Source organism: Micromys minutus, assembly GCF_963924665.1.
Source record: "Micromys minutus genome assembly, chromosome: 7".
In the NCBI taxonomy this organism is placed as follows: domain Eukaryota; kingdom Metazoa; phylum Chordata; class Mammalia; order Rodentia; family Muridae; genus Micromys; species Micromys minutus.
This window is the reverse complement of record NC_137976.1, coordinates 47,972,684-47,991,123: the sequence shown is the minus strand read 5'-3', so window position 1 is coordinate 47,991,123 and position 18,440 is coordinate 47,972,684. Positions and strand designations below refer to the sequence as shown.

At 44.0% G+C, this 18,440-nt stretch overlaps 1 protein-coding gene across 1 annotated transcript in view; it reads right to left on the bottom strand.

Moving 5' to 3' along the window:
• Window positions 1–15,213, bottom strand: part of PLCXD2 (phosphatidylinositol specific phospholipase C X domain containing 2) — a gene marked incomplete at both ends in the record, with an annotated part of 43,679 nt that extends 28,466 nt beyond the window's left edge. Inside the window, one exon of the mRNA XM_080919603.1 lies at window positions 15,051–15,213. Coding sequence (XP_080775729.1) covers window positions 15,051–15,213 — 163 coding nt within the window. The remainder of the gene's footprint in view (window positions 1–15,050) is intronic.
• Window positions 15,214–18,440: the final 3,227 nt, after the last annotated feature.

Here is an 18,440-nt window from a genome sequence, read left to right as displayed (position 1 = left end):
AAGGCCCATGTCAAACAAACAAACAAACCAAAAAACCTACCAGGTTTAGTGATGCACAACTGTAGTCCCAACATTCAGGAGGTAGAGGCAGGGGATTGTTGTTGCAAGTCTGAGGTAGCACAAGGTATATCAAGAGTTTTGGGTCAGCCAAAGCTATACAGTAACACCCTGTCTCCCCAGCCAGCGAACACAGGAGTTTGATTTTACTAGATGTCTTGTCTTCACTCCTGCTTTCTAGAGGCTCTGGGGCCTCACAGAAAACTCTAAGAATGTGACTAAAGGTAGGATCATGTAAAGGGTTATTATATACTGGGGTCAGTTTCATGTGAACACTAGTGGCCAGGTGCCCATCAATGCTTTGTAAATTCTCACGTATCTATTCCGAGGAAGTAGTGCTGTCCACAACCCAATGGCGAATGAGCAACTAGAAACTACATATCCTTCCTCTGATGGAAATAAACAATAACTGTGAGCCCACAGATGTCAGTGAGTTCTATGAGATTTAGCAGATATCATATATGATCCAGGGAATCTTATGCTATCAGAGTGGGGTAAGCTTCTAGATTGTGTTTCCTAAACTTGGCACTTGTGGTGTAAAGACTATAATTAGCTCCATTTTACAGACAGAGAAACTAAGGGCCAGAAAGGTGAAGCTTTTGACTCCAGGTCAAGTAAGTTATTCCTCTAGGCACTAGGAGCAGGAATTCCATCCTGAATGACAGATATCTCTGTACTTCTTTCTAGGTAAAGAAAAATGGAAAATAGGCCACTGATTAGCCTTGGGGAAAGGGGCTTGTTAAGCAGGTAGGCAGCCTATAATTGAACCTTGAGACCCATATAAAAGTGGAAGGGGAGAGCCAACTCCACAAAGAGGTCCTCTGACCTCTACAAGGCAGTAGAGGCATGTATGGCCCCAGACAAAAGTCATACACATATAGACACAAAGAGAAATAAAATTGAAACAGAAAAATTTCAGACCCTCAAAGACCGACACAATGTAAATATGTATCCTAAATATACAACACCCCAGTCAATATGTGTAATTGTTTTATATCAGTTAGAATATTGAAAAAATAGAATAAACACAAAATTGATACAGAAGCAAATATGACCATGCACCCTTAAATGGAGGTGTTTAGGGCAGGTACTTCTGATGGGAAACAGACCAAGGTAAGGAAGGTGGCATAGCATAGCCCAGACTGACCTCAAACTTGGGAACCTCTTGCCTTTACTTTGCAATTCTGGGATTAGAATATATCAGAGCAGGTTTGTTCCATGTCTGGATTTTTTGGAACTGGGTCTGTAGGCTGGCCTGTCCTGGAATTTGTTATGGAGATGGTTAGAATGACCTCGAACTCATGTAAATCTTAGATGGCTCTGCTGGTTTATAAGCTTACACCCTCCATGCCTGGCAAGGACAGTGCGTACAGAAAAGTATTTTGTCTCACAACCCGGCATTTAATCTCTACAACTTTGATATGAATAAAACATAATTCGCATGCTAAACTATTCCAGCATCCTGAGCTGAAAATATAGCAATTTACAAAGTTATAAGTGAGAAATGAGCCTTATGGTTAGTGAATAGAGAAGGACTCACTCTGAGAACTCCTTACCATTCCTGGGCGTTATTTTATTGGACTTGCCCTTTTTGTCTTAATCACTTCTATGTGACCTAGTTGAAAACCATTAGCTGGAGCCATGTGACTCCAGTCTACCCTGTTAAGTGCCCTCTCTTCCCTCCATACATCCTTGATGAACTAAGGTAACTGTGTGGGAAGAAGCTCCCTATCTGTCTCCATCACTATGAGGCAGTCTGGACAAGATCATAAGAAATGCATGCCTTTCTTTTCATATTCTCTACAGTACTGAGTGCATGTGTACAGGGGGCCACAAGTTACCTGAAGGAACAGATGCTTACAGAGTTGCTAAATGACAGCAAGCTTGGAGCCCTTGATCCTTTTGCAAACATCTTAGGTTCATCCAGCTTTTTATAGGGAGAGCTCCTTCTAGCTACCTTGTTACCCAGCTCCATTTATTGTAACTGGTCCTTCTGGGTTGAGTTATGTAGGGCAATGAAGAGGAAGGTGCCAGAAGACCAAGAGGATAAAAATAAACCAGTTGGGATGACTAAAACAAGAGCTATAATAAAAATCTGCACTGCACAATTTAGAAAGAAAAGTTCTGGAGACTAGATTTCCTGAGTGGTTTTCTAATAACATCTCCTGGGGACTCCCATATTACACACCTGTTAGGTCCTTGGAGAAATGCAGCATTTGTAAAGAACAGGATTGACTCTTAACAAATGCATGAAGGCTAAGCATCTTTGGGGTGGCCAGAGCTAGCAAACAAAGGCAAAAGCATCCAGGAACCGCTAAGTAGTTTCCCAAACCAAAGCACATCTTAATACCTTATTGCCAATCCAAAGGGATAAGCTTCAACTCTCAAGCTTGATTATTTTTCATGAGCCCTGTGGGAGAGTGTTAATAATAACCATCAAACTGCCAGCAAAATTCAAGAGAGCCATGTGGCCCATTTAATTTTTAATCAGTTGCCTATTGAATTCATAATTATTCACAATACACCAAAGCAATGTGTAAAGCCAAAACCTGGAAGTATAGGGCCTTAATCAACACATTCCTTTTATGTACAGAGAAGCCAAGAGGCCTCCCATTGTCTGAGAAGAAACAGGGCCCGGGGTCCTAGTCTACCAATGTCTGGCTGAAAGGAAGTTCCAAGGAGTGGCTTCCAGGATGTTTTCCAGATCTAAGTGATTGTCAAAGGAGATATTTCTGTGTGAAACACATGTAAGAAGAGCTCTGCTGGCTACAAACTCTTCTCCACAAGCCACAGCCCTTCCTTGAGCTGTTCTAGCAAACAGAAAGACTGAACAAACTGACCCCTCCCTTCTCCATGCCTCTGCAGGGTAGGCCTTTACCACAGTCTCCAAGTTGGCACCTGTATCCTATAAATAAAGTTTAAGGGGTTTCAATGGCATGCTTGAGAGGCATTGTAACGTGCTCTCTTTATTCATGGGTGTCTATACTCATTCAGAAGGGTTTCCTGGTCTTTAATGTCCAAAACTGAAAAGGAATTCCTCCTCTTTTCTGATCACTCATACCCCACTCTGTCTTCAAACAGAGGATACCACCTTTTGAGGAGTCACCCCTCACAGAAGTGTTTGTTCTTTTTCTGTGTAGCCTTCTCAACCCTGAGGTAATTCCGTTTTCCTTAACATTTTAACATGAAAGAAAAATAATAGTGTGGAAAACCAGGCAAATGTTTGGGGTAGGAAAAAAGTTATGTCACATTAAATGTCAAATATTCTGCGACAAAATTCCCCACTTTCATGGAACTCCTTGGTGCAACCTCAGATGTCAATATGTGGGGGGAAAAGCAGTATTTGATGATTGTGGTAAATCAAGTCCAGTTTCTACTTCACAGAAGGCTTGTGTGATGCACCCCACACCTCCAGTGCTGCAAGAACAAAGAAAAAAACCAAACCAAACCAATCCAAACCAAACCAACCACCAACCAACCAACAACAACAAACTATGGCTGGGAAAACAGTTCAACAAGAAATGAGAGGACTCAAGAAGAACAGGTAGAAGGCTGGATCGGCACACAAAAGGACCACCTCTGTGAGACTTAATATTGTACAAAACACTTAGTTGAAATCTAAACGTTAAAAGGCCCCTCTAAAGGGCACTGAGACTGTGGCTCATCTCTGTTGTGCTCCCCCCGCCCCCGTCTGCTTCCCCAGTACAGGTATTCTGGGAATATCTCCTCCTCCCTATCCAAGCTACTTTTGCACCTGTTTCCCCTGGTTAGTCACTAAGACCAGTTGACACTTCCTCCTAAATGCCTCCAGCATCTGCCCACCTTCTGTGGTCCGCACTGTCACTTACTGCTTCCGGGTCAGGCTTCGTCCTACTTGGATGACCTGCCTGACATATGCCTTGGTTATTGCTCTTACTCTCCCCCAAACATTTTGTACTGCAGACAGTGACCTTTACAAATCACAAGGCTGGCATTTTCATTTACCTGCTTAAAACCCTTTACACTCTTCGCCCCACTAGGTTGTTTGCTTGCTTGCTTTGAGACAGAGTCTCATGTGGCCTTTGCTGGTCCCATTCTCACTGTGGAGACCAGCATGACCTTTTCCCATGTGCTGAGATGACAGCTTTGTGCCTCAGTGCCCTATTTTACACTTTTGCTGGAACACTGTGTGTGCTTACCCAGAGCTCCCTCAACTAAGCTCCACCCCCTTCATACTCTTCATACTCTTCTTAAGGAGAAGCTAAGCCCTGACACAGATTATTGGACCTCTAAGTACTTTATGACCTTGGCTGCTATTCTTTCCCTTTTGTCAAATGTGACACATTTATAATGAATCATTTCAATGTGTTAATGGGCCTCTCTGCTCCCAGATCTTGTTAGGATGCCCCTGCCATATGCTCTTCCAGATCCAGCCTGAACCTACCCTATTATCTTACATGCATATTATGTTGTAACAAGTTCATTAAATGTGCATTTCTCCAACTAGCTTTTTGAAGGCAGGGGCCGCATCTTTATTGACAGTCTTTGAATGACTAGTTTCTGGGAGGGAGCCTGCTGCTGTACAGAAGGTAATGGGCACATGGGTTCAGTGTAGTTAAAACACAATGCTAGATTTGCCTCTATTCTCAGGCTGACTCTGAAAGCCCAGCAGGTTTTAACTCCTTAGCTAGCGGCCGCCCTTCACCCACTCCTGAACAAAGCTTCCAGTGGCTGACTTTGGCACAGCATTCAATTTTGGCATGACATATGAAGCTCTTTAGGATCCTGCTCTGCCTGCTTTTCCAGCCTCATCTCCATTCCTCTATCCAAATGAACTCTACTCCGATCAGACCAGATTGCCTGGGGTTCCTCAAGGTCCCCATGGTCTTCTATACCTCAGTTTCTCTTTCACATGACTTTGCTCCCCCTCTCTAACACCTTTTTCTAGTTTGTTATGATTCCACTCAAAGGTCACCTTGAAGTAGAGAAATTAAAAAAACAAAAGATGGAGAGGGGAATACAGGAAGAGAAGGAACCTTCCAACCCCAGAGTTTCAGCACAATTAATACTAGCTGCAAGTTGCCTCCACTACGTTCCTTTTATTCAAAGATCGTTACCAATATGAATGTTAAAATGACCCTAAAAGATATTTAAGGCTGAGCACATATGAGTTTCACATATGGCTTTTCTCCTTACCCAGATATGAGCACACAATTTTCTATTTTTTTTCACCAATAAAATTTATAAACTAAACTTTCTTTCTAACAATTAACACGTCTTAGTTACTTCATGAACCTCCCCTGACCTATGGCTTTACCTTGTCAGTTGTAACCCTAGCCAGTCCACCACAGGAACTGTTTTATGATCTCATTTAACCTCCTCAGCGACCTTTGAGCTGTGCCTTCGGGAGCCTCCGAATCATGTGGAGCCTATAGCAAAGATGCTCAAGTGCCATTCCTTGAGCATCTTTTCTATAGATGCCGGCAATCAAGAACACAGTCACTCCTTTCCTGAGTATTTCTCTGTCTGTTAATCTATGTTTGAAAATCTAGAAGCTCCAGCTCGGCATTGCTGGCACACTCCTGGCTCATTTCTTTAATAACAGCCCTTGGAATATAGAAGCAAGAAAATCAGGAATTTCTGACTAGCCTCAGCTATATATTCATTTCATGGACATTCTCAATGACCGCCCCAAATAAGAAAGTAAAAACAAACAAACGCACCACAACTCTATTTCATACTGACCGGGCCTGACGCTCTGCAGCAGAGCCAAGAATCCTAGCTTCATGTGAGTAGGGTTTCCTAGAAGGAATCCTCAGCAGTGTTTGCAGTTTCTGACCCCTGGCCCACTGCCATGGACAATTTCTTGTCTTGCTTTCCTTCTGAGTCAGAACTGGGAACAGGTTTCCTGGGAATTACAGATGCTGTGGACTCTTCTCCATCCTTTTTTAATTTTAGTTTTTTTCTAAGATAACCATTTCATGAAGAGTAGGGAAATAATGTTTCACCTGATCTGATACAGTACGTTGCACAAAAATAAGCATCTTTTGAATTCCTAATCTTTACAAGGGTGTATTTTTCTACATAGGCAATGAAAACCAGAAGGGGCAGCAGGGGTTAAACACCAACAACTAAAGCATAATTAATAAGCATGCATATCAATTCCCAGGGGGCTCTACATGGATTCCTTGCTCTTGATCTAACTCAACATTGAAACACGTTTCCACTCTCACCGGTTTCTGTCGGGTATTTCCCCCATCTGTTCAGCTGCTCTTCAAGAATATTGCTTTTAGAATATAAGACTTCAAATAATACATGTCCATAAAATATTCATCTTGGTCTGACAGAGTCTTGAATATTTGAGTTCATCCATTACTGCAGACTATAGCTGTACTCCAAAACACTGATGAGGTACAAATGGCTTCTTCTCTCTCTCTTTCATCCTTGCTGCCTTGGAACTCACTCTGTAGCCAAGCCTGTCTAACAATCTGCAGCAATTCACCTGCCTTGGATTTCCATATTTGACTCTATTTTTAAAGTTAATATTGTGTGATCTGTTCAGAAAACAATAGTGATAGAATACAGAGTACACACACATACACACACACACACACACACACACACACACACACACACACACAGGGGACAACCCAAGAAATAGCAAATAGTTACTCTTGTAGAAATTTTTCAGACTGGTGGACACATTTGTCTGCCACACAGGAGGGACTCCATCTCAGAGTTGACAGGACTAAGGTGTCAGCCTTAGAGAATACTCTTTAACCCAAGACCTTTTCTCTTAGAGTCACTTGGAGATCTGCAAATGTACTCCTCCTACACTATTTGCTTCTCAGGGTTGTTCAGCAACATAATCTAAAACCTTGCAACTTTAAACGTCACAACTGGAACATGGAGGGCCTCCTCCTTAGCCATATGCGTAAACACAGAGATCTAATACCACCACCTAAATTTGTTCCCTGATGCACATTCAAATTCTTTTCACACAAACACATCATTTATTATAATGTCTATAAACAATCTCTGCTCTGGGGGCCTGGTTTGGAACTGTAATTGGGATTAGTCAGCATCTGTAGAGTGGTTTGAGATTTTTCCGAAAAGCAAAGTTATGGAAACTTCATCCACATTATCTCTAGTAGGCCTGTGCTCAACCTTCCCAGTTCTGCCACCCTTTAATAAAGTTCCTCATGTTGTGATGACCCTCAACAACAAAATTATGTCAGTGCTACTTCGTAACTAATTTTGCTTCCTTTAAGTATCATAATGTAAATATCTGATATGCAACCCCAAGGAGTCTGGACACACAGAGAATCTCTGTCCTAGAGGTGCACACACCTTTGTAAAACAGAGTGACAGGGGAGGGAGGGGGGGAGGGAGAGAGAGAGATGAGAGAGGTAGAAGGTGATCTGTCATACCTGCTGTAGAACTGGTCAACCACGTGTTAGAAACCAAATCTCTGGCTTCAGAAGGGTGTCTAGCAGAGAAACATGCAGGAAAGAACCCTCAAACTGTGGGAAAGGTTGCAGGGTGTTTAGAAGAGTGAGCAATAAGAGACTTTAGAATTTGGACCCTTTTAAGGGGAGGCTAAGATCATAGCAATTGAGTAGCAAGTGTGGGGGAAGTGCCTATGTGTGGAGTTTGAAGTATCTATTTGACACAACACACACACACACACACACACACACACACACACACACATACACACACACACACACACACTTACAGAAAAGCAGTCTGTAATGCTTCATTCCAGAACAAGAAGCAAAATGCCCATTTAGGAGGGTGATTGCTAAGGGGAATGAGAACAGAAACACCACTAACAGCATGGCCTGTCATGTGACAGAGAGCTGAGTCTTTCCCGGAAGTTTTGAAAGTCTGCAGTTCACAAGGTCTCGCAGCTGAATTTGGGGTAAGTGGACAAGACGTAGTCAATAACTATAGGTGTTTGTCCAGCTCTCTTGATCAGCTGTCAGTATTGCATTTTACACTTCCTCGGTGCTCACAGCTAGGCAGCCATAGGCTCCTATACTGTCTCTAACTCTAACCCTCCTAGGGGTGTGCCGAGTCAAGTTATGGTAATCTGATCAGAGGGACTCTCAGGGCTTAATTGGATAGTGGGCTCCTTAACTAGACTATAAATTACCTGAGAGTTTAGATTGAATCTCAGGCCTCTTGTTCCATCTAGGCTCAAGCTTTGAAGTGTCTGATGGGTTTTAAAAAGACACATAACAATAATAATAATTGTATAAAGCTTAAGCATACTATTATGAATTGTAGAATTAGTTCTCACATGAAGCCCAGGGTTTTAATACATGGGAGGAGAAAATCCAGGCAGTGTGACAGAGTAGTTACACTCTCAACTAATTCACAACCCTGCTTTATTTATTTATTTATTATTTGTTTATTCATTTATTCTTATATTTTGTGGTGCTATTGGGAATGAGACTGAAGGCCATGTGCGTGGTAGACAAATGCTCTACCAGAGTTACATCCTTTCAGCCTTTGGTGCTTTGAGTCAGTGTCTTGCTACCTAGCCCAGACTAGCCTTGAATTTGAGATCTTTTTGTCTCAGCCTCTGAGATTATAGGCCTTCCCCTCCGCAGCCATGATATCACTTCTAACAGAAACAGATGATTCCTGAGTTCTTGCTCTTTTTGTGTGATGGTGAGGTGTGCAGGAAATAAGGAGAAGAAAGTGTCCGTGGGAATGACAATGTTGTGACCCACTATTCTTCACCATGTCCATCCAGAGTGGGCTGGTGGCACAGCTTCCTGTCACTAGCTACTCAAGAGGCTGAGCAACAAGACAGCAAGTCTGAAGTGTGCCTGGGCAATCTAATAAGACCCATTCTCAAAATAAAACATGAGGTAAAGTGCCTATTTAGCCTGAATGAGGCCCTGAGTTCATTCTCCAGCACTGCAGAAACAAAACAAAGAAACAAACAACAACAATAACAAGGCATTCCAGCTTGAGTGATCACTTGGTACCCTGCGATAAGTTTTAATCATTATGGAGTTAGCAGGTTTTGGTTGCTGTGTTCTTGCTCTTCCTCAAGTCCACCAAAAGAATGGCTTGGTTCCAGGTCCAACTCAAGAGCTATGTATGATCCAACCCAACACAGTTAGACAGTCTACCGTGTCCACCTTTGAAATTACCCCTGAACCAATGACCACCTTTTAGATGGGGCACACTTGGTCTGCCTCCCCAATCTGAGCAATGGCCTCTATTCTGGTCCCCCTCTCCCCCAGTGATTTTGTCTCCACATCACCCAGGTGAGAGAAAGTGTATGCCCACAGGGGAGAGAGTTACAGAAATCACCAAGGGGTCATGAGTTTAACTTCATAGGAAACCAAAGGATGCCAGAAGGGTAGGGAGAAGGAAAAGGGAATAAATGCACACAACATGAGAAGACAGAGCTGCCTGGGAACTGGAGAAGTGCCAGTCACCCAAGACAGGATGGCCCTGAAGAAGGTGGGTAAGGCAAGGGCAGGGCAGGGCAGTGGGAGAAAGACGAAACTTGGAAGGAGAAACCAGGGCAGGGAGAGACAGCAGCAGGGAAGATGAGATGCTCCAAGCAGCCAGTGGAGAAAAAGGTCAGGAAGGATGTTGGACCAAAAGCCTGTTTCTTTTCTAACTCTCGCACCCATCTCTTTGGCCTAGACTTCTCATTTCCTAAGGTGCCTGTGATGAGATCTGTATAGTACTTCAGCAGTACAATGTATAGCAATAAGGAATGGGTTGGGAAGTTGTCACATGGCCCCCTGTGGCTTTTTACCTAAGAGGAACCAAGGCAGTCTATTCAGTTTAGCTCTGACCACACTGGAGGATGACCTGGCCTCAGGAGACTGGGGCAGGAGGAGAACTTCAAATGGACATTAGACGTGGCTATTTAGTGACTTGGGGGCTAGCATGAGCTACAGTGTGAGTAGCCCTTGTGCTGGAACACTAAAAGTAAAAACAGCTTAACACACAGAAAATGATGGCAGTAGGACGTGGGCATTTTTACTCTGCTGTTTTCTGTGCTAGTCACGTAACAGTGGCTGGTGTCTGAGCTGCCACCAGCTACTCAGCAGGATCTAGGTCATAAGAGATAGAGAGAGACCTTCGGCAACTAAGTGACTAAAAGCAGTATGTTGAGAAATGAGAAATGCCACAATGAAAGGACTGAGAAGGGTCAAGACAGGGTAAGAAAAAGGGTGGTCCACCCACATCCCTCCCTCCCTCCCTCCCTCCCTCCCCTTTCTCCCTTACCCCCTTTCTTCCCCCCTTTCTCCCTTCCTCACTCCCTTGTAGGTTCTCATACAGCCCAGACTTACTTAGAACTCTCTCTCCTTCTTCCCTTCTTCCCTTCCCCTGCTTTGTAGGTTGTCATGTAGCCCAGATTTACTTAGAATTCACTCCATAACCCAGGCTTGCCTCACACCCATAGAAACCTCATTTGGTGCCTCAGCCTCTCAAGGGCTGGAATTGGAGGCTGAAGATACACCACCTCCACTTGTAAACTAGGCTGAGTGCCATTTTCTCAACAAAGTTGAGAATAAAAAGCCGGAATTGCTCTTCCTAATCTGTAAGCCTCTGTGACGCATTATCTATATTTTTTGGCGTGTGTCACAGATTGCTCTTAACTGTATGGTGGGAAGATCTGCAGAGCTGCTACACATTGACGGGCTATAAGCTTCTTTAACAGCAGGGATTGATTTTCTATAGATCCAAGCATGGGGCTTTCTTAAAATGCACTCAGGAGATGGTGAAGTGAAAATTAGGAGGCAGGAGAGGATCTTGTTTCACTTTACAAAACTTGTTGGAACCGATTATTCATTTCTTGTTTTAAAGGAACATTAAAAAAAAAAAACAAAAAACAAAAAAAACCAAAAACCACAAAACAACAACAACAACAAAAGGACTCAGCAAACGTTCCCTATACTTCTGTATTTTAACAAGGAACAGTTTTTTTTTTTTAAAGCCTAAATCAACCAAATCATTTTTTTTAAATCTGAAAGTGATTATGGAGTTCTTGGAACTCAGCATTGTGTAGCCTAGGCTGGCCTCAAACTTACTTATGTAGCCCAGACTTGCTTAGAACTCACAGTAATCCTCCTGTTTCAACATCCCAGGTGCTGGGATTATAAACATGACGTACCATGCTCAGCTCTTACTCAGTGTCTTAACCACAAGTAGAAATACCACACCACACAGGCAAAAACAATAGCATGATCTAAGATCCTTAAACTCAAGAAGGCTCTTCTGTATAAACTAAATAACTTACCTTTAATAGAAGAGAGAAAAAAAAGAACATTTTAAAAATACCCAAAAACTAAAACAAAAGGAAAAGAAGAAAATGGCAGAGCTATAGCATATACATACATAAAGAATTTGCTCAAAGCAGTATTATACAGCCAAGTATCATGGCTTACATTGTAGTCTCAGCCAGCTACTCGGGTGGCAGAGTATGAAGGATTTTCGTGAATTCCTCGCCAGCCTGGGCTACAGAGTAAGACCCCGGTTTAAAAAAGAGAGAGAAAGAGGAAGAAAAACAGTAGTATAAACCACACACACACACACACACACACACACACACACACACACACACACACACACGAAACTTTTCCCTCTCAGAAAATGTCAATAATTCAATACTTTAACGGCCTACACGAGGTCAAGAACTGTTACCTTTTAGAGATCAAACGCCTAGACATGGGAATGAGAACAGCTTTGAGGTTCCCCTCCAAGATATTTCAATGTGTTTAAGTGATAGTGGAGCTTAACAGGTGGTGGTAATGCTTCCGGAAGTAAAGTAATCCACCAGGGCCCTGTGGAGAGCACACGTGTCGTCTCCCATCAACGCCTAGGCACACGCAGCAGGTGCACCCACATCTGACACGATTAACTTCATCGAGATCTATGATCCCTCCCTCACCCTTTCTCTGACCTTTCCCTTGTCACTGCTTCCATAGCGTCGCCCCCCCCCCCGCCCCCATGGATCTGGCTCAGCACGTGGTTTCAAAGCATAATGCTGAATTTCAGTCTTATTGGGCTTCAATTCAAAACAAATCTACCTCTACTTCTATGTCTATGTATCTATCGCTCTATTTATCTACCTACCCACCATCTATTTACCAATCATATCTCTATATCTATGTACCTGATATCATTCACATGTATAACATGTATACATCCATCGAGAGACAGCGTTCCCTCTGTATGTATCAATGTGTACACTGAAATATAAGTGCTCAGATGAAACCGAATTCAGGCTACGCGCTCTGGAGTTGGCCTGCAATCCTGGGCACTCAGTGATAGAGGCAAAAGAACCAGGACTCCCAGGACAGCCAAGGCTGTTTGAGACCCTGTCACAAGCAAACAAAAGAACAACAGCAACAACAAAACCCACCCAGTTTTTACAACATCTTTCACATGCTGCTGAGTAAGGGCTCTGAAGCCTGGTTCTCAGCCAGGAACTATCTCGGCTCCTCAGTACTGCTCAAGGCCCCTCAAGGGCACAGAGGCAGTAAGTGAGTGTTTTCATTATGTAAGGGTTTAAACACTAGCTCTGCAACACAGCGTTATATGTAATCTTGAGAAAACAATGTAAATTTTCTGGATGACAATTTCCTTATTTCTTTTCTGAGGGGAGAGATTTCAAGTTCACTATGCAGCAGAGGGTGACCTTGAACTCCCAATCTTCTTGCTTATAGGCCACATTTATGTGCTTCTGGGGATCAGAGTGAGGACCACACCCAAGTGCCAGCCAAGTACTCTACCAGGAGAGCTACATCCCAGACCCCTGTTGATTTCATGGGAATGTAATGTATGCCAGTGCCAGTGAGTACGTCAGGCTGGAGGTCAGTGACGAATATTTGCTACCAGGCATGGTGGCCTATGGCTACAATATGGAAGGATGAGCAGGAGGTTCTCAAGGTTGAAGTCAGGCTAGGGTAGACAGTAGAAATGTGTCTTGAAGAAAGGCTAGAACAATAGTGTGTGTGTGTGTGTGTGTGTGTCCAAGCACATGTGCACATTAATGCAGAGGGATGGACAGAGGATGAACCCCACTTCCTGAACTCATCCATAAATTGTAATTTCTCATCAAGGTTAGGCTGAACCTGACTGTAAGCCTTTCTCTGGGAAGTATTAAAAGCCAGGTTGCAGTACAATGGGGGATGGAAGGGTGTAAATGGATAGTACCTCAATGTGTGCTTCCTGTTCTGAGCTGACATACCTACCTACGTCTCTCTCTTTCCTGGGGAAAAGACATTTCGCAATAGTAAACACGGCATGTATTGGGGAGATGGGGCCACCATTTTCTCTTTCTGCTTATTAGGAATATTTCTGCTTTGCAAAACAAGGTCAATGAACCCGAGTGCCTTGTGGCTCTGATACTGAGTTCCTAGTATGGCAATGGGTTTCAAGAATTTGCTTCCTCTAGTAATCCTTGTACTTGAGATATACTGTAGGACAAAACCAAACACATGGATCCTTTGTAGAGCCCAAGTCAGAGTTCAAAGTCCAGTCGAGCTACAGTTTGAACTGTCCAAAGTACCAGGAAGGAGGAAGCTCAGCCTACCCGGACATGCTGAGAATGACAGGGTCATTTAGGACCTGCCTAAGATGCCATTCTGTTTGCAAACATGAACTACCTGCCATATCACTAAGCAAAATAGTTCCATCAAAGAGCCCGGGGACAAATGACTCATGTTAGAAGTGTCCCATGCATCTTTTGGCAATGACTCCGAAGGCATCAATTAAACATGGAAAAGACCTGTTCTAAAGCCTGACCATCTGGCATTTCCCAAGGAACTGTAGTTAAGGGCCAGTAAAACAGAAGGGAGTTGTGGATGTAACAAAATTTTGCATCATTTCCCTTGTTCAACAGCAGTTAGGGCCTATGAGGACAGTGAACCTGGAAGAGCTCCAAGAGGTGAACAAGCCAAGAAAAAAAAATCACTTCTTTTTCCCATGCATAGAAAGCAGATGGGCAGATGGAGGCAATGTGAGGTCATTTTTTTAAGGCAGAAGAAGAAGAAAAGGCAGGTAGGTCCAGAGAATGCTTGTGAGTTCATCTGATAGTCTAAACTTTCATGGCTGCGTCTCCAAGCAAGAGAAAAAACTGGTCCACCACTTACTTATTCCCCAAGTGCTTGCTTCTAAGTACCAGTATCGCAAGACTTCACCCACCTCACCAAGCTGAGCTCAGGGTGGTCTAAACATCCTTCCCAAGATAACTATGTTTTAGCAACCCTTTCAGTGGAAAGATGCACTAATTGCCTGAGAGCACTGTCAGCCTTTGAAGCCTTTGGCAGGGGAATGCAGCAGGAGCAGAGTTCTGGATCACCCAGGCAGACACCTGTGTATATATAGACAAAGCTTCAAACACCAAACACTTTCACTTCATCACACCTAATGACTGCCTGTGAAGACAGATTGCATCCTCTATTTCTGGTTTTTCCAACAACAAAACTATGTCTCTGTATTCAGCCCGGATCTGAGCTTTTTTTTTTTTTCTTTTCTTTTTTTTTTTTTCTAACATTGATCTGACTTTTGTTTTCAAACAAGGTCAGATAAATGAGAAAATATTTTATTAGCTTTTAATTTTGATCGAGAGCTAAGATTGTTAGCTACTTTCTACCCATTATCTTTCCTTGATCTCTCCCCGTTTTCCTTAAAGGATTCATGTCAGCGAGGCTTCATATACCCAGACCTCAATATCAAGACGGTTAACATTCTTAGACTGAGGTTTTTTCGGTGTAAACAAAATAAAAACAACAACGCAGAGGCTCCACTCTTCCGAAACGTCCCTTTTGCCAGTGATGCAGTCTGCTTGGCTCTCTTGAAAGCAGCTACCCCCCTGTTAAGTTTTTTTTTTTTTTTTCTTTTTCTAATTTGGAGATAAAATGATCACTGACAATGTTTTCCCAACACAACAGAAAACAACCCAACCCATTAGCAGACACTAAAATGGCAGAATTAAACAGTGCGAACAAGTAGTTATAGATGAATACCTGGGATTGCCAGATTGGAAAGGGGGACGTTGTGGAGGTGAGGGGGGAGCGAGGCCATCCAGTAGGCATTGCAGACCTCCGAGGCTGTCTTTGTCCCGCTGGGATTGGGAGAGCAGATGGTGCCCATCCTGAGCTTCCTCCTGGCCTTTCTAAATGCAAGCATCCCTGTTGTCCACGAATTAGACAGGCTCAGCCTAGTGCCACTCACTCTGTGGTCATCACCGCTCGGGGTTCTCTAAACATTTCGGAGCACATGGGTCACGCTAGTCTTTTCAAGATTCTTTTCTAGCTGGGAGATGGGTCAAATAGGTGCTTCCCTGCCCACTGAGCCCGGAGTCCCCACCCTCTCAACCTTGCCTCTGAGATCCACTCTAATCTCCTCAGTCCCTGCTCAGTTAAACTTCTTAGTTCCCCCCTGGAGTAGGGGGAGGCAGGCCCGAAGATACCTTACTGAAACCCACAGCACCCAGGAACAGCCACACCCGGAGCTACTCACTCGACAGGTGCCCACAGGGCATAGAGACGTGCCAGAGGGCTGCACACACGTGCGCGCCTGGGTTGCACCATCTCTTGTTCATGGGTGCTTCCGTGGGTGTCCCCGGGCTGCTACACAGGCTGGGCCTGCCTGCACCCCCGCCCCCTGGCTTCTCTGCCCACTGCCCTGTGCTTTCCTGAAGGGCTCTCAGAAGAGTAACCGGCGGCCCCGGGACTCTGGCGGCCCCGCCCCGCACTGCCGGGCAGATTTGCCAGACAAGGCGAGCTGTGATTGGTCAGTGGCAGAGCTCGCTCTGATTGGACGACGCCCTGAGGGCCCGCCCCTACAGCACTCTCCCACACCTGCCCTGCTTCTTAGCTCCTCCCCACTCCACTCCAGCCTTGTAACGAGCGGACAGAACGCGTGTGGCCTAAAGCTCGCGAAGGGGGAATGTGCTCGGTAGCCAGCTGTCTTCAGATTGATCTTCTCACCTAGATCTTTGACAAATATTTCCCCTCCATTCCTCCGCTTAACACTCACCGTGGTGACAATTACCCAGAAAGCAGCCACACTTTCTGCAAACCACGGAAGCAGCAGAAACAGGGCGCTGCAGCTCATTGGATGGCAGTGTCGAAGCCGGTTTGTGTTTGAAACATTGCGAAATGACAGTTCTCCTGCACAGCCCCGCTGCAGGTAGTCCGTGTCATTATTCCCACGTCACACAGGAGGAGATGGTGCTTTACATTCATGTTGCTGCTGTTTGAAAGCTTTTGAATTATTTGTCTCATGTGCTCTTTATTATAGGATTACCACAAGGCAAAGAGGGTCGCTGATACACACGTTTTCCTAAAGGATGAAACAAGCAACGAGGTCACATGGTGGCAGCCTTTGCAAACTCCATTTTAAAAAGAGGTTCCCTAACTTGGTCTGTAGAACACAGAACCACTTCTCTGTTTTCTGAATTGTTTCCACTTCAAATAGTATTCAAATATAGTACCGAGTTTTATAATCCGATATAATTAGTTAACGTTTTGTATTAGATTTATATGTTTCTTGTATGCGTTTATCTGTGAGAACACGCATGTGTAGAGCTCAGAGGAAAGATTGCCACGGTTCTCTCCTTCCGTGAGGCAGATCTCAGGGCTCAGATCTTCAAGTTTGACAGCAAGCACCTCTGCCCACTGAGCCACCTCCAAGGCAAGAAGGACCCTAGAGACTCGCGGGGGGGGGGCGGGGGGGACTTAGAAAAAAAGAAAACGGAGGTCAGAACTCAGACAAGCAGAACACCTGAGGCTCATAGACAGAATCCTAGGACAGCCGTCATTTAATCACCAGATGGCCTCCATTTTATTACTGATTCCCTAGGCTACCTGTCTTAGGGTTTCCATTAGTTTGAGAAGACACCAAAACCAAGGCAACTCTCATAAAAAAGCATTTCATCAGGGCTGGCTTATTGTTTCTGAGGTTGAGTCCAGTATCCTCATAGCAGGAGTATGGCAGGGTCCAGGCAGGGATGGTCCTAGAGGAGCTGAGAGTTCTACATGTTGTTCTAAATGCAAACAGGTGAAGACTAGCAAAACCCACCTCCATAGTGACACACTTCCTCTAACAAGGTCACACTTACTCCAAAAGAACCACACCTCCTAATAGTGCTGCTCCCTGGGTCAAGCATATTCCAGCCACCACATTCCATACCCTGGCCCCCACAGGCTTGTTCAAACGCATTCATCTAGGGGCCACAGCTGGCCATAGTATAATGAAAAATACAATTAGTTCAACTTCAAAAGTCCCCATAATCTATAGCAGTTTCAACAATGCTAAAAGTCCCAAGTCCAAAGTCTCTTCTGAGATTCATCCAATCAATTAAATGTAATCTCCTATAAAATCAAAGTAAAAAAAGCAGACCATACGCTTTTGACTTCAAAGGAGATACATTTGTATTCCAAAACATTAGTATTAGTATTCCTTATAGTGAGGAAATACTGGACCAAAGCAAGACCAAAACCAGCTGGACCAAATTCAGCATCTCCATATCTGATGTCAAAGCCTTCTCCAGATCTCCAACTCCTTTCATCTTTGTTGACTGCAGCGATTCTTTTGTCTGGGCCTCTTCTTCTCCCTGTTAGCAGCTTTCCTCAACATGCATTGACAAGTATCTCACAGCGCAGGGACCTCTAACACCTTGAGGTCTTCTGAGATTTAACTAATCACTTAACTGTAACCCCAAAGCAAGACAAAAGCTGGCTGGGTAAACTCCAACCTCTGCATTTCCATGTCTGATGTCAAAGCGGTCTTCAGGTCTCCAACTCCTTTTTTTTATCTTTGTTGACTTCAACAAACTTCTTTCTCCTGGGCTGGTTCCACTTCCTCTTAGTAGCTTTCCTCAGCAGATAGCACACAGCTTGTTCTCTTACATTATTACCAGCTTTCTGTTTTCCAACTCCTTCACTGCTTAAACTTGGCTGTCCTGGAACTTGCTATGTAGATTAACCTTAAACTAGGAGATGTTTCTCTGTCTCCCGAATGCTGGAAAAGGCATGTACCACCATCCTAGGACAAAAGATTTTCTTTACCTGGAACTTGCTCTGTACCAGGCTGTCCCTGAGCTCAGAGATCTCCTTGCCTCTGTCTCCTGATATTAAAGATCAGTACCAGCATGCCTGGGCCTAAGCTTTTCACGACTACAATGCCTCAAGTTCCGGGTCAAAAGCTTTTGTTTTCCAGTTCTGGACTGTAGTTCATTCCAGATTAAAAGTCCAAATGGGAAAAATATCCAAGTAATAATACAGCCTAACATGACATAACTATTCCTTGATTAATGGTAAATGAATAAACAATAAGCTTAGCTGGGTGGGATCATGCTAAAAGTCATCATTCCCCTAATCTGTTTATCTCTCTGAACACAGCACTCAGCT